Genomic DNA, 23,787 nt, shown 5'->3' on the forward strand with positions numbered 1-23,787 from the left:
GATGACAACAGACGCTACCTCGCGTTACCTAGCAATATGGCCCAAAGAAGGCATTGAAAGAAAAGGAGGGCGATGACATCAAGAAGTCTCTGGACTTCTTATCTGAATAGATAATTGTCGTAAAACTGCATCAGAATCTATCCTAGACTGGGTGGACGATGTGAATGCTCTCCGAATGCAGAACGCTGAGAAGCCCAATGAGCAGGATGTCGGCTCCGTAGAGCAACAGGTGGCTGCCTTCCTATACATTCTAAAGAGATTGAAATGGACTGCAACTGCATCAAAGCATGCCATCCTCTGCTACGTAGAGGTGGCAGCAACAAACGGTCTGTCATCATGATATACAGTATTTATCAATAGAAAACACATAACTGCACTGTTAAAACAAGGAAGTCAACTGAAAGGATCAAACATTATCAATGAGCCTCTGACCAAACGAAATGACGACATTGCCAGAAAAGCATGCCTCATGAGAAAACAGGGAAAAATTATTCATCAAACTAAACAGGACACCGAAGCAAGCCAAAAAGGAACTGGACAAACACGAATGATCATCATTACAAACCCAACAGTAAGGTATGATGACTCATACGCAACACATCACCATGTTACAAGCTGAAAGAGCTTTTCATCTACATCTGGAGACAATAAGGATATAACTTAAAGGACGGCTGAAAACTTACAAAAAAACATTTCAATGCACTGACCATAATCAACTGGACTTGGAGCATGATATAGACCCGGACAATAATTTCTTCTCCAACATAAATGACAACTTCTGCTTTTACACACATGAACAGTACAATCAGACCATTAAAACAGACATCAAATTACCAATAATCCATTTTAATAGCAGAAGTCTGTATGCTAACTTCAATAACATCAAGGAATATTTAAGTCAATTTAATAAAACATTCAAAACAATTGCTATTATCAGAAACATCTTTCAAGGCTGACAAAGGAATGGATTTTGAACTGGATGGATACAAATTTAATTAAAACCGCAAGCGGTGATGAAGGGACCGAAGCACCCCGCGCATGTCGGCGCGTGTCGCGACCGCGAGAGTGCAACCACGGGCGTGAAGGCGCGACACGAGGCCAAGCAGCAGGCCTTACAGTCATCGAAGGTTAAAAAGTTGGAGTGAGCCACGCCCTTTGACGAAATAACGTGCGGAGCACAACAAGAGATCTTCAACATGTCTAGAACACACTAAGATTGAGTTTACGATGATCGGATAAACTCTTTTGGAGGAGTTCGCTCAGATAGCTAACCTGTGAATCGCGAATTTCAGCCATTCAAAAAAAATATGGCGGACTTCCTGTTGGGTTTTGACCATGGGTGTAAGAGGATTTTATGTAGCTCCCGACATGCCTAATGAGCATACACAATTTCATGCATGTAGGACAAAGAAACCTCTATGGGCGGGCCATTTTTAAAATTTCATGGGGGCGCCACTGAGTCATTTAGCCACGCCCACTTATTAAAACAACATGACAAGTTAATTTTTTCTGCTGGGATCATGCGTGTTATGTTTAATGACTCTACGCCTATATTAAGTACTATAACAAACTACTTCCTGTTTGTGAGGAACAACGCGTACGTACGACCACGCCCTTTAACGAAATAACGTGCAGAGCACAACGGGAGATCTTCAACATGTCAAGATCACACAGACACTGACTTTTTGTCAATCGGATAAACGCTTTTATAGGAGTTCGTTCAAATAGGTAACCTTTAAAATGAGAATTTTCGCCATTAAAAAAAAATATGGCGGACTTCCTGTTTAGTTTTGACTATGTGTGCAAGAGGATTTATTGTAGTTCCTGACACTATTAACATACAAAAAAATTGTCATGCATATCAGAGAAAAAAACCTCTATTGGGAGGACTTTCAGAAAGGAAAAATAGGGGTGAGCCGAGACATCAAAGTTTGATGCTACGCCATGGCCACGCCCTTAAACGAAATAACGTGCGGAGCACAACGAGAGATCTTCAACATGTCTAGAATACACTGACACTGAGTTTACGATGATCGGATAAACGCTGTTGGAGGAGTTCGTTCAAATAGCTAACCTGTGAAAAAGGAATTTCGGCCATTTTTGCTGCATTCAAAAAAAGATGGCGGACTTCCTGTTTGGTTATGACCATGGGTGTAAGAGGATTTTATGTAGCTCCGGACATGCCCAATGAGCGTAAAAAAATTCATGCACGTAGGACAAAAAAACCTCTAAAGGGAGGCCTTTTTGAAAATTTCATGGGGGCGCCACTGAGTCATTTAGCCATGCCCACTTATTATAACAACATGACAAGTTTAACTTTTCCCCAGGGATCATGTGTCTGATGTTTGGTGACTTTACACCTATATTAAGCACTGTAACAAACTACTTCCTGTTTGTGACAAACAACGCGTCCGTATGACCACGCCCTTTAACGAAATAACGTGCAGAGCACAACGAGAGATCTTCAACATGTCAAGATCACACTTACATTCTCATTGTGTCAATCGGATAATTGCTTTTGGAGGAGTTCGTTCAAATAGCTAACCTGTGAAACGCGAATTTTCGCCATTAAAAAAAAATATGGCGGACTTCCTGTTTAGTATTGACTATGGGTGTGAGAGGATTTTTTGTAGGTCCTGACATTATGAACGTACCAAAAAATTGTCATGCATGTAAAAGAAAAAAACCTCTATGGGGAGGCCTTTCAGAAAGGTAAAATATGGGTGCGCCGAGACATCAATGTTTGATGGTACGCCATCGCCACGCCCTTAAACGAAATAACGTGCAGAGCACAACGAGAGATCTTCAACATGTCTAGAATACACTGACACTGAGTTTACGATGATCGGATAAACGCTGTTGGAGGAGTTCGTTCAAATAGCTAACCTGTGAAACGTGAATTTCGGCCATTTTTGTTGCATTCAAAAAAATATGGCGGACTTCCTGTTTGGTTATGACGATAGGTGTAAGAGGATTTTATGTAGCTCCTGACATGCCCAATGAGCATAAAAAAAATTGTGTATGTAGGACAAAAAAACCTCAATGGGGAGGCCTTTTTGAAAATCTCAAGGGGGCGCCACTGAGTCATGTAGCCACGCCCACTTTTTGTGCCAACATGTCTAGTTTTATTTTTCCACTGGGATCATGTGTCTGATGGTTGGTGAGTGTATGACTGTATTAAGGCCCGTAACAAACTACTTCCTGTTTGTGACGAACAACGCGTCCATATGACCACGCCCTTTGAGGAAATAACGTGCAGAGCACAACGAGAGATCTTCAACATGTCGAGAACACACTGACATTCTCATTATGTTAATGGAATAAACGCTTTTGGAGGAGTTCGTTCAAATAGCTAACCTGTGAAACGCGAATTTTCGCCATTGAAAAGAAATATGGCGGACTTCCTGTTTGGTTTTGACTATGGGTGCAAGAGGATTTTATGTAGCACCTGACATGCCCAATGAGCATTGAAAATCTCATGCATGTAGGACAAAGAAACCTCTATAGGGAGGCCATTTTTAAGATTTCATGGGGGCGCCACTGAGTCATTTAGCCACGCCCCCTTATTATAACAACATGACAAGTTTAATTTTTCTACAGGGATCATGTGTCTGTTGTTTGGTGACTCTACACCTATATTAAGACTCATAACAAACTACTTCCTGTTTGTGACGAACAACGCGTCCGTATGACCACACCCTTTGACGAAATAACGTGCGGAGCACAACGAGAGATCTTCAACATGTCCAGAACACACTAAGATTGAGTTTGCGATGATCGGATAAACGCTTTTGAAGGAGTTCGTTCAGATAGCTAACCTGTGAAACGTGAATTTCAGCAATGCATAAAAAATATGGCGGACTTCCTGTTGGGTTTTGACCATGGGTGTAAGAGGATTTTATGTAGCTCCTGACATGCCCAATGAGCATAAAAAACTTTGTGAATGTAGGACAAAAAAACCTAAATGGGGAGGCCTTTTTGAAAATTTCAAGGGGGCGCCACTGAGTAATTTAGCCACGCCCACTTTTTTTGCCAGCATGTCTAGTTTTATTTTCCCACTGGGATCATTTGTGTGATGTTTGATGAATGTGTGACTATATTAAGGCTCGTAACAAACTACTTCCTGTTTGTGACGAACAACGCGTCCGTATGACCACGCCCTTTGAGGAAATAATGTGCAGAGCACAACGAGAGATCTTCAACATGTCAAGATCACACTGACATTCTCATTGTGTCCATCGGATAATTGCTTTTGGAGGAGTTCGTTCAAATAGCTAACCTGTAAACCGCAAATTTCAGCCATTCAAAAAAAATATGGCGGACTTCCTGTTGGGTTTTGACCATGGGTGAAAGAGGATTTTATGTAGCACCTGACATGCCCAATGAGCATAAAAAATCTCATGCATGTAGGAAAAAGAAACCTCTATGGGGAGGCCATTTTTAAGATTTCATGGGGGCGCCACTGAGTCATTTAGCCACGCCCACTTATTATAACAACATGACAAGTTTAACTTTTCCCCAGGGATCATGTGTCTGATGTTTGGTGACTCTACACCTATATTAAGCATTGTAACAAACTACTTCCTGTTTGTGACAAACAACGCGTATGTACGACCACACCCTTTAACGAAATAACGTGCAGAGCACAACGAGAGATCTTCAACATGTCAAGATCACACTGACATTCTCATTGTGTCAATCGGATAATTGCTTTTGGAGGAGTTCGTTCAAATAGCTAACCTGTGAAACGCGAATTTTCGCCATTAAAAAAATATATGGCGGACTTCCTGTTTAGTATTGACTATGGGTGTAAGAGGATTTTTTGTAGGTCCTGACATTATGAATGTACCAAAAAATTGTCATGCATGTAAAAGAAAAAAACCTCTATGGGGAGGCCTTTCAGAAAGGTAAAATAGGGGTGAGCCGAGACATCAATGTTTGATGGTACGCCATGGCCACGCCCTTAAACGAAATAACGTGCGGAGCACAACGAGAGATCTTCAACATGTCTAGAATACACTGACACTGAGTTTACGATGATCGGATAAACGCTGTTGTAGGAGTTTGTTCAAATAGCTCACCTGTGAAACGTGAATTTCGGCCATTTTTGTTGCATTAAAAAAAATATGGCGGACTTCCTGTTTGGTTATGACTATAGGTGTAAGAGGATTTTATGTAGGTCCTGACATGCCCAATGAGCATAAAAAAATTCGTGTATGTAGGACAAAAAAACCTCAATGGGGAGGCCTTTTTGAAAATTTCAAGGGGGCGCCACTGAGTAAATTAGCCACGCCCACTTTTTATGCCAACATGTCTAGTTTTATTTTTCCACTGGGATCATGTGTATGATGTTTGATGAATGTGTGACTATATTAAGGCCCGTAACAAACTACTTCCTGTTTGTGACGAACAACGCGTCCGTATGACCACGCCCTTTGAGGAAATAACGTGCAGAGCACAACGAGAGATCTTCAACATGTCGAGAACACACTGACATTCTCATTGTATCAATGGGATAAACGCTTTTGGAGGAGTTCGTTCAAATAGCTAACCTGTGAAACGCGAATTTTCGCCATTGAAAAAAAATATGGCGGACTTCCTGTTTGGTTTTGACTATGGGTGTAAGAGGATTTTATGTGAGATCTTGCATGCTTAATGTGCCTAAAAATTGTTGTGCACGTACGATGAAAAAACCTCAATGGGGAGGCCCTTTTGAAAATTTGAAGGGGGCGCCACTGAGTCATTTTGTGAATTTTTTTTACGAAATGACGAGAATATCAAATTTTTCGCCAGACCCGATGAAGTTGGAGATTTTGATGAGTTTTCATTCACGTTCAAGCCGTCAAAAATGGCGTCAAAGAGACGGACCGGAGAAAAAAAAAAAAAATCATTTGAAGAACAATAGGGGCCTTCGCACTGGTCAGTGCTTCGGTCCCTAATCATTTGAAGAACAATAGGGTCCTTCGCACTGGTCAGTGCTTCGGTCCCTAATAATCATTTGAAGAACAATAGGGTCCTTCGCACTGGTCAGTGCTTCGGTCCCTAATAATAATCATTAGGGTTACAATAGGGTCCTTCGCACTGGTCAGTGCTTCGGTCCCTAACAAAAATAATCATTTGAAAAACAATAGGGTCCTTCGCACTGGTCAGTGCTTCGGTCCCTAATAATCGTAAGGAAAACAATAGGGTCCTTCGCACTGGTCAGTGCTTCGGTCCCTAACTATGTAAACAAAACAAGAGTGGAGTAGGAGTGGCTGTGTATGTGGATAATAACTTGAATTATAAGGTAGTAGAAAACATGACAACTGTTATTGATAACTTATTAGAATGTATAACAATGGAAATATGCAAAGAAAAAAAACAAAAATGTAATAATCAGCTGTATATACAGAGCACCAGACTATAGTATTGATGTATTCAAGGACTGGAAAGCGGAAATGTTTTCAAAAACTAATCAAAAAGTTGTTGGCCTAAATCCACATGAGCACAAAATGACAGGTGAATTTATCAATACAATGTTGTTGGGGTTTTCAGGAGCAAATACCTGACCAACAACTAGGTTGAGTTTTATAAAGTAAAATGTTGGTTGTCAAATTAACATTAATAATTAACTTTATATAATTATTAATATAAATCAATAATTTGTTACTAATCTGAGTTTAATAAACCTTGGGGCACCACTGTGAGAACACAGAACAACCAAATATTACAATATCAGTCTCAACTTAATTAATTAAATACTATGGCTGAACGATTTTAGGAAAAGATTGAATTACGATTTTTCTGGCAGAAATTGCGATTTTGATTTTTATCACGATTTTCTTCAAATCAAGCTTGTGCAATGTTCTCAATATACAGTAACATTTACAAACATGACAGGAAAATACATCATACCAGTTAAAACTTTAAATGCCAGAACTCTAAATTAATAGAATGAAAACTAAAGATTTCAGATTTATTTATTGAGTAGAAACACACAGATGGTGCGATGTTCTTGTTTTTAGTGTCAGTTTGACAGAAATCTGGTCATAAGTGTTGACATATTTTGTGCCTTTGGGGTTGCCGTAGGTGATTTAGTTCACAGAAATTATGCAACAAGAGAAGCCAACAATGTCTCCATATTTTCTTCTAGCCATAGGACCGAAACATTTGCCTGTGAGCGTCATTTCATGTTCAGATCTTGCATTGTTTCTTGAGTATGTTTAATAAGGTTACAACGTGAGATAACAACAATTGATACATTTGCGATGCTAACCGCTAGCATTCCTATTCAAATTCTCATAGACGTTAGCATCAAGCTAGCGGACTTTTCGGTTGTTTAGCATATTGTGAGACGAATAACTTGTGTTTAGTTTTACAGTGCTTCCTTTATTAAAGACTGGACACAGAAACTTCAGCTTTTTCATTGGAGGAAAACTCTTTATCTTTAGCACTGTCGAGCTGTGTATCAGGCTAATAAGAAGTAACGCACACAAGCAGGGGCAGAATAGACAGCGTGCATGTGTAAATTGACACAACAGCTCCTGGGTCAGAAGCACTGCCAAAAACCGCATCAAAAATCGCGATTTCGATCAGAAAACAATAAATCGTTCAGCCTTATTAAATCATCATAACTAAATAACTAAAAATCTGTATTGAAGGTGTGAAATCCGAACACAAAGCCCTTTCACCCAGCCTGTCACAACGTGAATACACAGAAACCACAAACAACTGCTCTTTAAATTTTTAATTTACTAAACAAAGAAACATCAAGTTAATCAATGAAACTCAATCAAACAAATCACTATTATACACTAAACTACAGACAACAAAGGATAACAACAAAAAAAGAGGTTTTACTCAGTGGTGGTGAAATACCAAGCAAATATTATATTATATTATATATTACAGTTTCACAAAAATAAAGTTATTAAACACTTTCTAAAGCTAACTGCCCAGATCTATAACTAATGCTCACTTGTAAACGTTGTCTGCGGTTGATGAGAGGAAAAAAGGTCCTTTGCTGGAGCGGTCTTTAGACGTCTCCATGCGTGAGAGTGTGAGTAGGGCCGGGGTGTCCTCCGTCGAGCGAGGTGATCTCTGTGGATGTCCTTTCTTTACAGGACAGAATGAGACGTAAACTTTAGATCTCTCTCAATACCGTTTCAATTCGGCAGAAATAAGACGCTCTTTGTGAAGATGTGTTTAAGTGGATGAGCTGAGCTTGGAATTCAGGATGTTGGTATGCTAAAAGGCCTTGGGTTAGCTGCGCACCAAAACTTTTGAAACACAGAGAAGCGTGCTGTGAAAAAATATGCCAAGGGGTATCTCCGGACGTCTGAGGTCGACATATGGAAAGAGAATGGACACTAGTTGTCCTGGAGTTTTATAACCCTGGCTTCATGGGAGGAGGTGCTCCTTCAGTCCCCTCCAATGAGAGGAGAGAGATTGCGGGTCCCCCTTCTTTTCACATGTAGGTGTGAAGTATTGCAAAGGCTTCTGGGACTATGAGTTTTCTAAAAGCTTTTTGGTATCACTATGAGTACTCTCATTAGGCTCTTCAGAGGGGAACAGGCCCAAGTCCTTTGTTTGCCTGTTCTCAACATGGAAGGCCCAACAGTTTTCAGCTTGCAGTTTCCAGAGTGCAAGGTATAATTGAGAGATGGCAGGTGAGAGGAACTTTGGAGGTCAAGATGAGATCTGGAAGACCAAACTCTTGGAAAGAACAGCTCGTAGGCTGTTGATAAAGGTAAAGCAAGAAAGGTTTTTTTTAAAGAAAACCTTGCCAACTGTTAAATATGGGTGGATCCATCATGCTTTCGGGTTGTGTTGCAGCCAGTGGGCCAGGAAGCATTGCTCGGGTGAAGGGAAAAATGTATTCCATTAAATACCAGCAAATTCCGGAGGCAAATATCACAGCATCTGTCAAAAAGCTGATGCTGAAAAGAGGATTCCTTTAGCAAGGAAGAATGGGGGAAAATTTGAAGTAATAGAATCCACTTGTAGTTGGCTATAAAAAGCTTTTACAAGCTGTGAGATTCATCCCCCCTCCCCCCCCACCATCACCAGAGACCAGGTGAGCAAGGAGCTGAAGAGACTCCGTCCCAGGAAGGCAGCAGGCCCGGACAAGGTGTGTCCCAGGATGCTAAAGGCCTGCTCTGCTGAGCTGGGGGAGCCACTTCAGCACGTCTTCAACATGAGCCTGCGGCTTGGGAAGGTTCCTGTGCTCTGGAAGACTTTGTGCCTCACCCCGGACCCCAAGAAGAAAAACCCCAGTGAGCCAGACAACTTCAGACCAACCGCTCTGACATCCCACGTTATGAAGACTTTTGAACGGCTGCTGCTCCAACACCTCAGACCCCAGGTCCAACACGCACAGGATCCCCTGCATTTGCATACCAGGCAAAGGTGGACGTGGACGATGCCATCCTCTATCTTCTACACAGGGCTTACTCTCATCTGGACAAAGGGAGCAGCGTAATGAGAATCATGTTCTTTGATTTCTCAAGCGCTTTCGACACCATCCATCCCCTCCTACTGAGAGACAAGCTGACCGAGATGAGGGTGGACTCGCTCCTGGTGAGGTGGATCACGGACTACCTCACAGAGATACCACAGTACGTCAGACTGAAGGACTGCACATCTGACACTGTGGTCAGCAGCACCAGAGCACCATAGGGGACCGTGCTCTCCCCTGTCCTGTTCAGCCTGTACACCTCTGACTTCCAGTATAACTCTGAGCTCTGCCACATGCAGAAATACTCGGACGACACTGCGATAGTTGGTTGTGGGGATTATTGTATACAGAGGGGAGGGGGGGACAGCGGATGTGTATTGTAACTAATTTCTTGTGTCCTGCCTGTCTGTATACTGCTACTGAATGCCTTGAATTTCCCTCGGGATCAATAAAGTATCTATCTATCTATCTATCTATCTATCTATCTATCTATCTATCTATATCTGCTTGAAGGGGTGTTACTCAGTACTGAAACGACTGACACTGTAGGGTGCCCTGAATTTTGCACATGCTAAAATAGTTTTTTTTTTTTTTCATTTTTGTAACTGTTCAATTTATAAAATAAAGTGTAACAAAGTATTAATCTGTCCTGATAATATTGTCTTTTTTTCCATATACCAAAGAGACTATACATTTGAATACACATTTTTAAAGATAAAACATGCAGTTTCTAAAGTGGTGCTTGGTGTTTACTGCCGAGATCAGCTGTTTACAGAGGAGTACAATTCCGGACACACAGGGGATTCAGAGGAGGAATCATCATTTACATGTACAAACTGATGAACTTTCTCACTTTCTCTAGGATCTTTGAGACAGAAAGAAGGTTAGACATAGGTCTATAGTTATCTGGAGATCCTGAATCCTTCCGGTAGAGACATACTAATAATAACTACAGTAATATAGAGCCGCTAACTAAGAGAAAGACCGTCTTCTTAAACAGCTTGGTTGGGATTGGGTCAAAAAGACAGGCTGACGGGTTAGACACAGAAATGAAGCTCTAGCGCAGTGGTGTCCAAACTTTTTTTCTTGCGGGCCAAAATTGTCACGTTAGAATTGCTCACGGGCCACAGGGTTTTTTTTTTTTGTTTTTTTTTAAATATTGGAAGGAACTTTTTGTATTTTGACCTCTTCAAAAAATTATGTAAATACACAAGAACTAATTGCAGTGGGAAACTGTTGTGTTCTAATTTTTTGGAAAGAATAGTCAGGCTTTTATAGGTCTCCCTCGCTAAAATGAAAAAGAAAAAAAGAACGAAATATGCCATCTGATGAGGCCTGGGGCCAAAATCTTCTGATTCTTCGATTTGAAGTCAAGGGCCACAAAAAATCCACTCAAGGGCCACAAATGGCCCCCGGGCCACACTTTGGACACCCCTGCTCTAGCATAAGCTCAGTAAGGAAGACTATAAGTGATCCACGATTCAGGTCTTTCTCATTCACCCGATCTCACGCTATTACATTTCTGCTGTCAGTCGGGGCTGTCTTTGGGTTAATTAGCTGTCCTGTCAGCGGACCTCATCTAACCAATGGAACAGCATTCTTCCCTTATTTTCAGCCTATCTTTGTTCTTCTCCCCTTTTAAATATCATTCTTTCTCTACCCTAATTCCTTCCAAGATGGTGTTCATGCGCCCCTCCAACTCCCCATCACCACCATCTTCAGCAGCAGAATCATCCATCAATTCTTCATCCCACTCGGTCTCATCAAGTCCTCAGCTTCACTACCACTAGTGTCAGGACTCCATTGGGGGATTTATCCTAATGACGCTGAGAATTTCATTCTCCAAGCTCGTCATCCACCCCATAGAGTCCAAGCGCAAAAGATTAATGTCAAGCCACATTTTCTTGTTATCATTGTAATAAATAATTTTCTTTAGATCACTTGTCTCTCCTGATTGAAATAGAACTTAGTTCTGAAAGGTCAATTGGAGAAAAAATGTAGAGGTTAATGTCAGGTTTTAGAACTGTTTCTGCTGTATCAGACTTATGTGCAGTCCCAGGTAAGGGCAGGAGATTACTATCTTTGTCTCTGATGTTTAGAATTTTATTGTTAAAATAATAGACGATTTCTAGACAAATGACAAATCTGCTCCATGTATCGATGTAATGTTTATAGTCTTATTAATGTTTGGTAAATGATCTCTGAAAGGTTTACAAATCATTTGGTAATCATTAACAAACACTTTTATTGTGTAACAAAATGAGTCTGAAGTCGCCTGGCTCACTGGGGTTTTTCTTCTTGGGGACCGGGGTGAGTAAACTGTGAACATAACATTGTTAAATATTATTTAATTGTCTGTGAACAGTAAAATAACTATTAACTAAAGGTTGACCTTCAATCGACCCTTTATTGATGATGGTTATCATATAGTGTTTCCCAAATTGCAATTGTAATTGGGAAAGCCAAAATTAATTGCCCGTTTTTGCATAAAAACCTCTACAACCTGACCTTCAAGAATTTTAGTCTCAAAACATCATGTTGTCATACAGAAACTCAAGCCACTGAATGATTGTTGATTCTGCATCTCCTGTATGTCTCACATTCTGACTGACTGGTACATGTGCCCTGAGACACTGATGAGAGATTAAGCTCTTTAAAATTAAATCTAAATTTCTGACATGTTTCACAGATGTGTTTATTCCACAACTAACTTATGTCCCTGCAGAAGGGGATGCTTAGTACTAAATGTGCTACTCAACTACATTTACCAATTTTTTTTTAATAGAACCATTGCTGTATTCAGCTTTAAGATTAACTACTTTATGATGTTGTAGTTCACTGAGTGCAGAATTGTGATTAACTCTGTCCTAATTTTGGGTCCAAGGACGCCATATAAATATTTTTAACAACTCACCTTATTAGAGGAGGCTTAAGCTGTTCCTGTCACAGAGTATCAAGGATGAATCCAGAGCAGTCTTTATGCTGAAAAACAAGCACAGCATTAAAGTTGTGCATTTTCACCATGCAAAGGATACACACAACCTACAATGTTGTGTAATTGCACACATCCAGACTTTTTTTGCTGTGCCTTTTTAGAGTGCCTTGATTTAAAAAAAAAAAAAGAAAAAAACTGGCAATGGAAAAATAAATGCTTTTAGGGCTAGATTGTTGGGGGAAAACAATACCAACTAACTTGTTCATGATAAGAAAATGTTTTTTTGTGACTGGAGACTGGAGAAAGAAAAACATGACTGGGCTTTGCCAAACAGTTTTTTCATATTCAAGAGCACGTCTATTCAAGCTGTTTCCTGAAGTACAGCCAGAGGTGAATTTAGCTGAATGTAGATTGTCAGGATGATAATCAAGGCACTTTCAAGTCAGACTACTATACTGTAGCTTCTTGTGTGAGAAGGCAATTGTCCCTTCATACTGGGGTTTGCAGTTCAGGATAGGGAAAATGACAAACTGTTAGGGGTATCCACGATTCTGTCTGCTGTATTTTGAACTGGTGCTCAGCTGTTATAGCTCAGGTTTGATTTTTCATTTTTCTGCACTCAAATAATTGTGTTGATTGATTTTTTGTGTCTGCCGTACATTTATGTAAACACACAGGTCAAAATGTATGTTTTGTTTCAGTTACATAAAATAAAAAACAGAAAATCCCCAAACTCTTTACATGTTTCTGTGATCAAAAATGTAATATGGTTTGCATACTAATATGTATTCCTCTGTATTTAAACTGTTTTGCTCATGGTTTTAGGCTGTAAACACCCAAAAGGGAAGTTGAGCCTGAAGACTGTTAGACGGTTGTGTGTATCAAATGCATACATATACGGTTGAATCTTAGTTTATGATTACACATCAAGGGCACAATAACAGCAACAAACAGGTTCTCTTTTGGAAATAACAGACATTGATGAGAATTTCCTGATGCAACAAGAGCAAATGGATACATTCTTTTTAGTAAAAATTACTATTTTAAGGTTGTAAGTATAGACTGAAAAATCTTTAAAGTTCTAGCTCAGCTTTCCTCAACAATGGACATGATGAACTATAATTTTGCAATATTATTTTTCAGAGCGTTGCTGTATATCTATATGAAATGTGGTCTATGTAGCAGAACTACAAGGGATTATAGTGTCTAAATAACTAAGATACATAAAACAATTGCCCATAGCAACGATAGACAAGTAACTCTTGTATTATGCTTTTATGGATTTTGATGGTTTAGTAAAGCAATGTAACAACTGTTTCAGACTCGTACAAATTAGTCTGTTTATACAATCAACCTGTCTCGTCAGCGGTAGTCATTTAAAATGGCACGGTGTTCCTCCCTCATTTTCAACCTATCATCATTCTGCTTCCCTTTTAAATATGATTCTTTCCTGCCCTAGTTTCTTTATGCTGATCATCTTCATCAGCAGATCCGTCATTCATCAATTCTTCACCCAGCTGGTCTCATCAAATCATCAGCTTCACCACCACAAGGGTCTGGACTCCATGGGGGAATTTATTACAGTGACCTTCAGAATTTAATTCTCCAAACACATCAACCACCCCATAGAGTCCAAGCGCCAAATACTTTCTGTTAAGTCACATTTTCATATTATTTATTGTAATAAATAATTTTCTTAGTATAAATTGTCTCTCCTGATTGAAATAATTAAGCTTGAAGCCCATGGCAAAAAAGAGAGTAGACCCATTTGATTATGGCAAAATAGTAATTTATATTACTTGAAATTTGAGAACTGAATAAAAAGGTTTGTGGCCATCAAATGTCTTAAACTTAGAAAACAAAAGCAAGCCAGAGACTTGTGATAAAAGAATGCACTTTTACTGAAAACTTTGATTTATTTTAATGGCCCAAGAGGATATCTTTGCAGCCAACATAGCTTGTTTCAAGGTTGCTTCTACTGAAGCAATTTTAATGTATTTTCTTCCAATCAGAGGTTTAGTTGAATATAATAACATTATACTCAGGTTTAAAAGTAAAATAAATAACTTAACTGTTGATCCTTGAGTGGTAAATATATATACCTGGTGGTCCTGAAAGCTAGCTGTAGTTTCTGTGTTCAGGCACACTTTAATCTAAATAGCTTCCATCTAATTCCCCTTAACCTGTACCTTTTAACAACTAATTTTGTTTTATGTTGCTACTGTTATGCAGCAGTGTGACCAAGCAACAACAAGAAACAGAAGCAGACATATCCTGCGCCTCCCAGCCTCGGAAAACTCATCCTGTCCAGAGCTGGTCCAGTCAGAGCCTTGTATCCTCAACAGCACCTGCTTCACCTACCAGTACAGAGTCTCAGGTAGGAATTGTAACAGCAGCTCTGAGGTGCAAGTGAAAAATACATGGCAGGTTCTGCCAGTGCAGACATTTTTTTTGTGAACGTAATGAACTGAATAAATGCAAAGCCAAGCCTGAGGGGTTGGCTGTGTTTGCTTCTGTAAAACAAGGTTATGGGAGATTCCAAAAATAAAACATTATGACTGTAGCACAATGTTGTTAGAACAGAGAGATTCCGCTGGCATTGGCATACACATTTTTTATGACAGTGACACAGATATTGTTGTTATGTTGTTGTTGTTGGTGGTGGTGGTGTCTGTGTGTGTGTTTGTGTGTATTTCAGACTGGAGTACATGTCATTTGAGTGAACATGCTATCTGTGGTTGGGGATTACGACTTCGGCTCTTGGACTGTATTCGCAGTGATGGTGAGATTGTGGAATTATCAAAGTGCAAGCAGGTAACTATGTCATCAAACATTCTGTTAATAATGGAATACTGCAGATTGAACGGTTATCTCAAAAGGATAGAGTTTTTTTTAAGCAGGGTTTTATGAGGTATAGCTATCAATAGTATTTGTTATAGTTGATGGAGATGACAGTCAGCTAAGCCCCTTTGGTTAGAGTGCTTTGCTGAATAAAGGGACCATTCTGACTAGTATCTCCCATGGGTAATATAGTTGCTACTGCAAAACCTGACAAAAACAAAAAACAACAAAAAAAGCTTATCCCTTTAAAGAGTATACACTTATACTTTATGGAAAATTACGTTTTCAAACAATTTTGAAATCTGAATCCCCACTTCCCTGCAATATTTTTAGATAGACAAATGTATACACCTTGTCCATTTTGTTTTCTACAGTTTGGTCTGATCAACCAGTGGAGGCTTTCTGAAAGATGCATGGTTGACTGTCCTGTCAACTGTATACTCTCAGATTGGTCACCATGGGCTGAATGTCCACACACCTGTGGAAGCAAAGGTATCGGCGAGAAAACGTAACTTAAAACACAGGAACACAGTCCTCCACCCACTAAACAAACAAGGTCATCAGAGGTGTGGCATTTCATCATATTGTCTACTTTTGTTTGTATTGATGTTGGATTGTTGAATAATTGGTTAATTTTCAGGCTTTTTATGCTTTTAGAAAAAAAATATATTGGATAGAGTCAGAAATGGAGGAGAGAGAGCGGGGAAATAGATGTGGTAAAGGGGTCAGTTTTGAAGCAGGTTTGAGGACAACAGCCTTAGGGGGGCGCACACAGACTACTAGGCCACTGTTGCCCCTAGCAGATTCATTTTTTATCAGTTGTGATTTTCATTTATTATTCAGTGTTGACAAATTAAATGTACACTCCACCTCTGCATGTTTAGAAAACAACCATTCTGCATCTGCCAACTAGCCTCCTCTCTGTAGTCTATGTCATTGTTGCCAAGGATGAGGCCCACTGTTGTATGCCTGCAAACTTCAGTGTGAACAGCAGCAGAGTCACAACTCAGCCATGCTCAGGGAGATGACACTGGAGGTGTTGTTGCCCAGCTGCAAAGACTGGGGTCTGCTGAATCCAAGGGGGGCCAGTTTGCTCACAAGATGCTGTGGGATAATTGTATTGAACGCTAAGCTGAAGTCCAGAAACAACATTGGCACATGTGTCCTTCTCTTCCAGATGTTTTAAAGGGATACTTCACCCATTTACATGAAGCTGTGTATCATTAGAAATATGGTAGTAGTGTTGAATTGTCGTGAATCCAACCCTCATTTTGCCCTGAGACAAGAAAAATATGTTTTTCTTTGCTTGAAAGTTTTCTTCATGTGATGCAAAAAGCGTCATATTGCATCACATAACACTTTCAAGAAAAGAAAAACATATTTTTCTCATCTCAGGGCAAAATGAGGGTTGGATTCATGACCATTCAACACTACTACCATGTTTCTAATGATACAAAGTTTCATGCAAATGGGTAAAGTATCCCTTTAAGCTCAAGTGGAGGGCAGAGGAGATGGTATTCACATGTGGAGATGTTCTTGATCATACTAACATCCTCCATGCACTTGTTACACTGTGAATAAGATAGACTCAACAGTAACTGCGGAAATTATTTTAAAACTAGGGTAAAAAATTAGTTTTAATTTGTCATTAACTAATTTTCTTCTCACAGTGATCTCTTATCTTAATAACATCAAACTAAGACATGATTTCAAGTGGGGATTCAAACTCATGACTATCTATCTGCTCTAATACTGTCACTGTGATTCTCTTGGTAACTCTTCGCTCCTTCTCACACATCAAAAACATCTGTGAGCCTTGATGATGGATGTGTCTTTCCTTGCATCATATCTGTGTCAGATGCAAACAACAAGCATATCTAGTTTGGTCAGGCGCCACAGGAACATTGATTTTTTGGATTTGATTTTTGAGATGGCAGAGATGAAGTCTTTTTGCTTTGTCTGCCTTGAGACCATTAAGCTTGGCACCCCCCTCGTGAAACACAAATGCATAGGGGCTCTGTTTTGTCTTGATAGGCTGATGAAGGACTTTTCAGTGAGCCTTTCAGGATCAAGACAATGAGTGAGCTGTTAATACATTATAATCCTGATTGGTGGCTGTTGCCTTTTCCTTTCACACATTATTTGCTAGCTTAAAAAAAATCCCTTGCATAGCAAAATTGTGGATTTAAGCATAGCACTGTGTCACAGTCATACAGATGCAGTAAAGTTGTCTTCATTCCTCTTGTTCATGAACTTTTTTTTCATTTACTTAGGAGATGTTGCCTCTCCATACTCCAACATAAATAGCATGGTCCCTCTATTTTATTGACTTATTGAATTTTACTGGGCTTAAACATAATTTAATGATTAATGTTTTTCTGGAATGTAGTTTAGTATTCATTGTATTCCATGATAACATACATTTAAAGATAGAGACAATATTCTGCTTGAACACTGACATTTTATGAATGCAGTTGACAAATGTACTTGGTCACTACTTTTGTTTTATTGTCCTTCAAATGGTGTGTGGGTCTTGATGTTCTGCAGGTCAGCATGTGCGTACTCGAAGAATCCTGCAGGAAGCTCAAGAAGAGGGTCGTCCCTGTCCTAACCAGCTCAGCCAGACCAAACCATGTCCCATTAAGCCTTGCTATACATGGCTTTTAAGTGACTGGTCTCCATGCACTGTTGAGGTATGACCTGCTCAGTAAACACTACATCAAGGATTGCTACAGCAAATTACTACTTTAATGTGATGAACAATGTGCCAACTTGCAGCATATACTATATTTCAATCAGGAGAGACTTAATTAAGAATGAACAATTATTTATTACAATGAAATGTGCAACAATTGTAGAATGAAATGTGCAAAGTCTTTTGGGGGCTAGACTCCGTCATGACGACTTCATGAGCTCCGAGGGGTAGTGAGGCCGACGCGGGATAGGATGCCCCCCAAAATAAAGTGAGAGACAAAGGTAGAATCATTATAGGTTTTACCTTACGGCTGCCTGGAGTCTGTGGGAAACATTTTGATGAACATTGATTAATTGTTAAATCCGATCAGAGAATATTCACCCTGTGTAGTTATTGTATGGTGACTTACCTGATCATGCGCCAGTCTAGGTTCTCACCTGACGTGGCTTTGCATGACCCTTTTAAGCTGCTCTATAGTCGTGTGGCACGCATGTTGGGCTCGCCGGCTGCAGACTACTGTACCTGACCTATAGCCATCTGGCCCGGCGTGTCTGGATCTGACAGACCCGACACGTGGCCAGCATGACTGCTAATCTGCCCTGTAATCGTGTGACCTGCATGTAGGGTTCAGCGACCGCTGACATGTTGTCCGGCACGAAAACGAGGCATTCTCATTGGAAAAGCATAGGTAGTGGTAAAGAAAGTAACAAAAGTGGTAAAAGCAGTAATAAAAGTGGCAAATCTACAGCTTCATCCCGCCTTAAAGTGGAAGCAGAAAGGGCTGCACTTCTCGCTAGAGCTGCAGCTTTAAAGGGAAAGCATGCGCTAGAGGCCCAGGAAGAGCAACTGAGAAGACAAAGAGAGCAGCTCGAGATTGATGCTGAAATAGCTGCATCCACTGCAAAGTTAGCAGTTTTTCAAGCTGCCACAGAATGTTCCTGTAAATCACAAGCACCTTCTGATGGAAGGAATTCTTACTTGCAAAGGAATAAAGAACAAAACCCAAATTCAAAAGGATTTAATCCTGCAGCGAACTCATTTAAACCACACACATGGAGTGCAATGCCAAAGGACAGCTTCACAGTAGCCCAAAAGGATTCAAGTGGACGTAACACACACTCTGCAGAGGGAAACCCACAGCAAACCCTTGGATCCAAATATGAAACAAAATGGAAACCGGAAACATTTGGAATGAAGCAGTATGGAAACACACAACAAAGCCCCTCTCTGCCAGTCAACAATATACAGCCTGCATCAGTGGAACAACAGCATCTATATTCTGTACCAGTACAAGGAGACCTGTGCACCATAATGCACCGACAAAATGAAATCACAGCGGCTCTGGTTCAACAACAGAACCTAATGTCCTTGCCTTCTCGGGACATTACAGCATTCAATGGTGATCCTCTTCAGTATAAAACCTTCATCAGAGCCTTTGAACATAGTGTGGAATCTAAGGCTAGGCAGGAAAGGGTCGTTTCAGCAAGCACCCTGAATGGGTTGGAGGTGGCTGGTCTTGGCAGTAACCGCTTCTACAGTCTCCCAGAAGTGCTCACACAAAATAAAATGTCTGTGACCACCAGCAACATTATCACACAGGGAGAACTGCAGAAATGGCCATATCTCTCTGGTGTACAGATCCCATGCATTGATGCTGATGTTGAACTGTTGATTGGCACGAACACCCCTAAGGTATTGGAACCATGGGAGGTCATCAACAGCAGAGACAATGGCCCATATGCAATACGAACTTTACTTGGCTGGGTAGTTAATGGTCCACTTCGAAAAGGGGAGAGCAGCGAGGAGGAGAGGAAGGAGGAAACAGAGGAGAAGGAAGGAGTGGAGGAGGAGGAGAAGAAGAGGAAGGCAGAACCTTTATCCTCCCATCCACCAACAAAGAACAAAACCAATGAAAGTGACAGCGGTGGAGCTCCCAACGAGCCAATCATAGCCGACTCCTCCCAGTCAGCTCCTCCTAACCCCGCCTGCTGGAGCGTCAGGCTCACCTCCCAACAACTCACAAGTTCAGCAGAGAACCACTGGACAGGGTCATAAAGAATCAGCCTTCTCCCATCCTCTCCATCGAGCTCAACCATAACCCCTTCAAGTGTCCCGTGGCCGGCTGCGCCAAGTCTTTTAGGAAGGCCAGTCTGCTCCACTACCACATCAAGTACTACCACTCTGAGCAGAAGCTGGACGAGCGAGGCGGAGAGCAGGAGCTGCTCAGGAGGAGGAAGTCCTTGTCTAAAGGGGGCGACGTGATGCTAGACAGGGGGACTGAGGACCAGGACAGTATCTGTCACCATGACGACGGGGAGCACAGCACCATGGGAACAGAAGTGAAGAAGGAAGGAGGGAGGGAGCTGGACAGGAAGAACTTCCTGAGAGTCAAAACTCAAGAAGAAGAAGGGGAGGAGAGACACGGCTTTGTTATGTCAGCAGCGAGCACAGCTACCAGAAGCCACAAGCAATCATGGATGAGATAAAAGTGACCTAAAAAATATAAAAATACATAAACAAAAACGGGTTATGTGTACAAATGGTTGAGGTTTTTTTTTATTTTATTATTATTTATGGTTTGGTTCTCTATGTGCATGTGACTTAAGTTATGGCTCTATTTGTTTACACATGAAAGTAATTGTAATGTCTGTGGTCATTCAATTAGGGGCCGGTGTGTTAGAGCCATTTTGTATTATGTTCAGGTCATTTCCCGATTGCCACAGTAGGTGGCGTATTGGACAGCAGTAACATGGAAAGGGGATAAATAGAAGAAGAGGTAATTGTTCCTCAGGTGTGCTGCTTACCGGGGAGAAGCACACAGTTTTTGACCGCCGTTTAGAGGCAACTAATTGAACCTTTTCTTTTGTTCGTTTCCTTTCGTTAATAGCCAAAAGTGCGTGTAAACCGTGTCTTTATTAAGGTGGTAAATAAATACATCTAAAACAAGTCCGCAGATGTGTGATTTACAACGTGAAGCAGCCGAAGGACGACGTGTAAATTACGAATTTCCCGGTAGCAGCCCCTCACTGTGGCTTAGGTTTCTTTTCTTTTTAGTTTCAGTGAAATCAAGTCACTATACCATCGGTCTGCGGAAGTTGCTTCCGACCACGCGCCAAATAGTGTGCCTTAACTGGACGACCACCTACTGTTCGTACTTGCAACGCTTATAATTGTGGTGCAGGTCGATTGAGCTGCTGGTTGGTATGTGTGGAGAAGCCAGAGCTGGGAGCCATGAGCAGAATCCTATATGGCTGGTTAGCCACACCTCGTTGACTGACGATAATCTGATCAACCAATCACACGCCTCCCTGCACAGAGGGGGAGGGGGTGTGGCTTCAGAGGGAGCACTGAGGGGGAAGGGGGCGTGGCTTCAGAGGGAGCACTGAGGGGGAAGGGGGCGTGGCTTCAGAGGGAGCACTGGGGGAGGAAGGGCGTGGCTTCAGAGGGAGCACTGAGGGGGGCGGGGCGTGGCTTCAGGGAAAGCACAGGGGGAGGAGGGGCGTGGCTTCAGAGGGAGCACTGAGGGGGAGGGGCGTGGCTTCAGAGGGAGCACTGAGGGGGAGGGGCATGGCTTCAGAGGGAGCACTGAGGGGGAGGGGCGTGGCTTCAGGGGGAGCACTGAGGGGGAGGGGCATGGCTTCAGAGGGAGCACTGAGGGGGAGGGGCGTGGCTTCAGAGGGAGCACTGAGGGGAAGGGGCGTGGCTTCAGAGGGAGAACTGAGGGAGGAGGGGCGTGGCTTCAGAGGGAGCACTGAGGGGAGGAAGGGCGTGGCTTCAGAGGGAGCACTGAGGGGGGCGGGGCGTGGCTTCAGGGAAAGCACAGGGGGAGGAGGGGCGTGGCTTCAGAGGGAGCACTGAGGGGGGAAGGGGCGTGGCTTCAGAGGGAGCACTGAGGGGGGAGGGAACGAAGCACTTGAAAGTCTGTAGAGACTTCTTTGTTGGTATTTACATTTTATCTGCATTTACGTTTTGAAGTATTTCAGCATATCCCATTCAAAGTCCATTCTAATTGATAGTGTTTGCATGAACTAGTCAAGCTGCGTCAAGTTTGACCCTCCTTTAGCAACATGTATTCGAATACATGTTCCGTAACTTGAAATCAGATTTAATTTGGGTGACAACGAGGTAAATGATCATGCCAAATATGGCTTGTTAGATCAAACATATTACTCATAATTGATTAAATATGAATTAATTCCAGACGTCATAATGCAAATCCTCACAAGTATTTATGCTGCCCTAGTATGACTAAATCTGATGAACATTGAAAAGACACAGCAATATGTTGAATATACCCAGGCATAAATAAAAAATAAAAATGAACTACTAGCCTGTTCATGCTGGAAACATATTCTTGAATGACCGGCATCCGTGCTATAAATAAATTAATAACACCCTGAGTAAACGAAAAGTCTAACAGCTGAGGACAAATACCGTTGTGAAGTGATTAAAGGGGACTTCTAAAAAGCTTTTCCGACAGATCTGAGTTTAAATGGTTAAAGGAATAGAGCATGAAAATTGGTTCACGAGAATTACACTTATTGTGTAACATATTGATATGATTATTCCTACTGCTAAGATGCCATTAGTTCACTACTCCGACCGTTTATTTAAATAATTGAAAATCGTTTAAAATGAGAGAGGAATGCATTTGTGATTGATGCCACGAGCCCCGACGCACGTGAAGCTGAGCAATTAACTGATGAGCAGATTGATCAGCCGATCTAGCAGAATTTCATACATGACTTATTGGGCCAAGTGACTGAATGACGTGACACTGCGTGAGAAATTTAACATTAAAAGAAACTAGTCTTTCTCAGCTGATGAGAAAAACGGAAGGAATATGCGCTGTCTGCAGCTCGTTGTAACCAGGCATTCCTGAGTATGCAGGTTGATCACCTGCGCTGTCACACACGTGAATTGCGTAAGGAGCCGGGTCGTGAATTAACCCATTAACGCACATAAACAGTTTTGATTAGTTAACCACGGTTTAAGGATTAGCCCGACACAGTATTTATGTGTTTTTTCAAGTTATTGTGACATAAACAAGCTTAGTCGTGCCAGCCATGATACCCGCTTCCTTACGAAATAAAAGTTAACAAGGATGTGCCTGAGACCGCTGTAAAACATGATGATGTTTTTCTCTGCCTTTGACACCGAGCAGCGGAGGCTAGCAGCTGCGTGGATTAAATGCAGCATAAACATTATTCTTGAAGCAGGCTGTATTTTGAGTGAGAATGCTGTCACTGAGAAATGAAATTTAAGCGACTGTGAGAGACGTGATGCAGCTTTGAGGTAATTACCGAACTTCACAGATTTTGGATGATCAGGTTGCTTCCTGCTCCTGCGTGTCCTTTCATTGCCCGTGGGGCTGAGGTCATTCGAGTGGAGATGACGTTCTCCTTTTGAGTTGAATCTGATTTAGGCAGCGTCTCTCGCTGCCTGCAAATTCAGCACGAAGAGCGTATTGCGGCGTATGCCTGCAGCTACAGGATGACTGGAAGAGAGAGAGTTTTTTAAACTATTGACAGCAAGCCATTGATTGGTAGAGAAAGTTCGTGGCAGAGTCTGGTTGGTTAATTCCAGGATGATACACGCCCATGATCACCTGCTTGCCAGAGAGAGAGATACAGGTGGTAGTAGGGGGTGTGGTTTAAGAATGAATGAAGAGGTGAATGAATGAAAGAATAACACCAGTCTTCCTGTCTGAACTTACGCTGAGCTCCATAAGAAATTGTTTGATTTCTTTTTTAAAAATGCATGAAGTCAGATTTCACAGTATTACATTGAACTGTCACTTTGCATCAATCAATCTATCAACCTCTATAGTATAGTAAACATTTAGTTTAGTTTTTTAGTTTAGTTGTCAGGGACCATGTA

The 23,787-nt window shown here is 41.3% G+C and overlaps 1 protein-coding gene across 6 annotated transcripts in view; it reads left to right on the top strand.

The window, feature by feature from the left end:
• Window positions 1–23,787, top strand: part of thsd7ba (thrombospondin, type I, domain containing 7Ba) — a 419,860-nt gene that overhangs the window by 383,696 nt on the left and 12,377 nt on the right. For all 6 annotated transcript variants that reach the window (XM_079357145.1, XM_079357149.1, XM_079357150.1 and 3 more), the window contains 4 exons: window positions 14,604–14,748; window positions 15,070–15,185; window positions 15,587–15,704; window positions 17,760–17,905. In XM_079357145.1, coding sequence (XP_079213271.1) covers window positions 14,604–14,748; window positions 15,070–15,185; window positions 15,587–15,704; window positions 17,760–17,905 — 525 coding nt within the window. The remainder of the gene's footprint in view (window positions 1–14,603; window positions 14,749–15,069; window positions 15,186–15,586; window positions 15,705–17,759; window positions 17,906–23,787) is intronic.

The sequence above is a fragment of the Symphodus melops genome (genome assembly GCF_947650265.1).
Source record: "Symphodus melops genome assembly, chromosome: 12".
Classification (NCBI taxonomy): domain Eukaryota; kingdom Metazoa; phylum Chordata; class Actinopteri; order Labriformes; family Labridae; genus Symphodus; species Symphodus melops.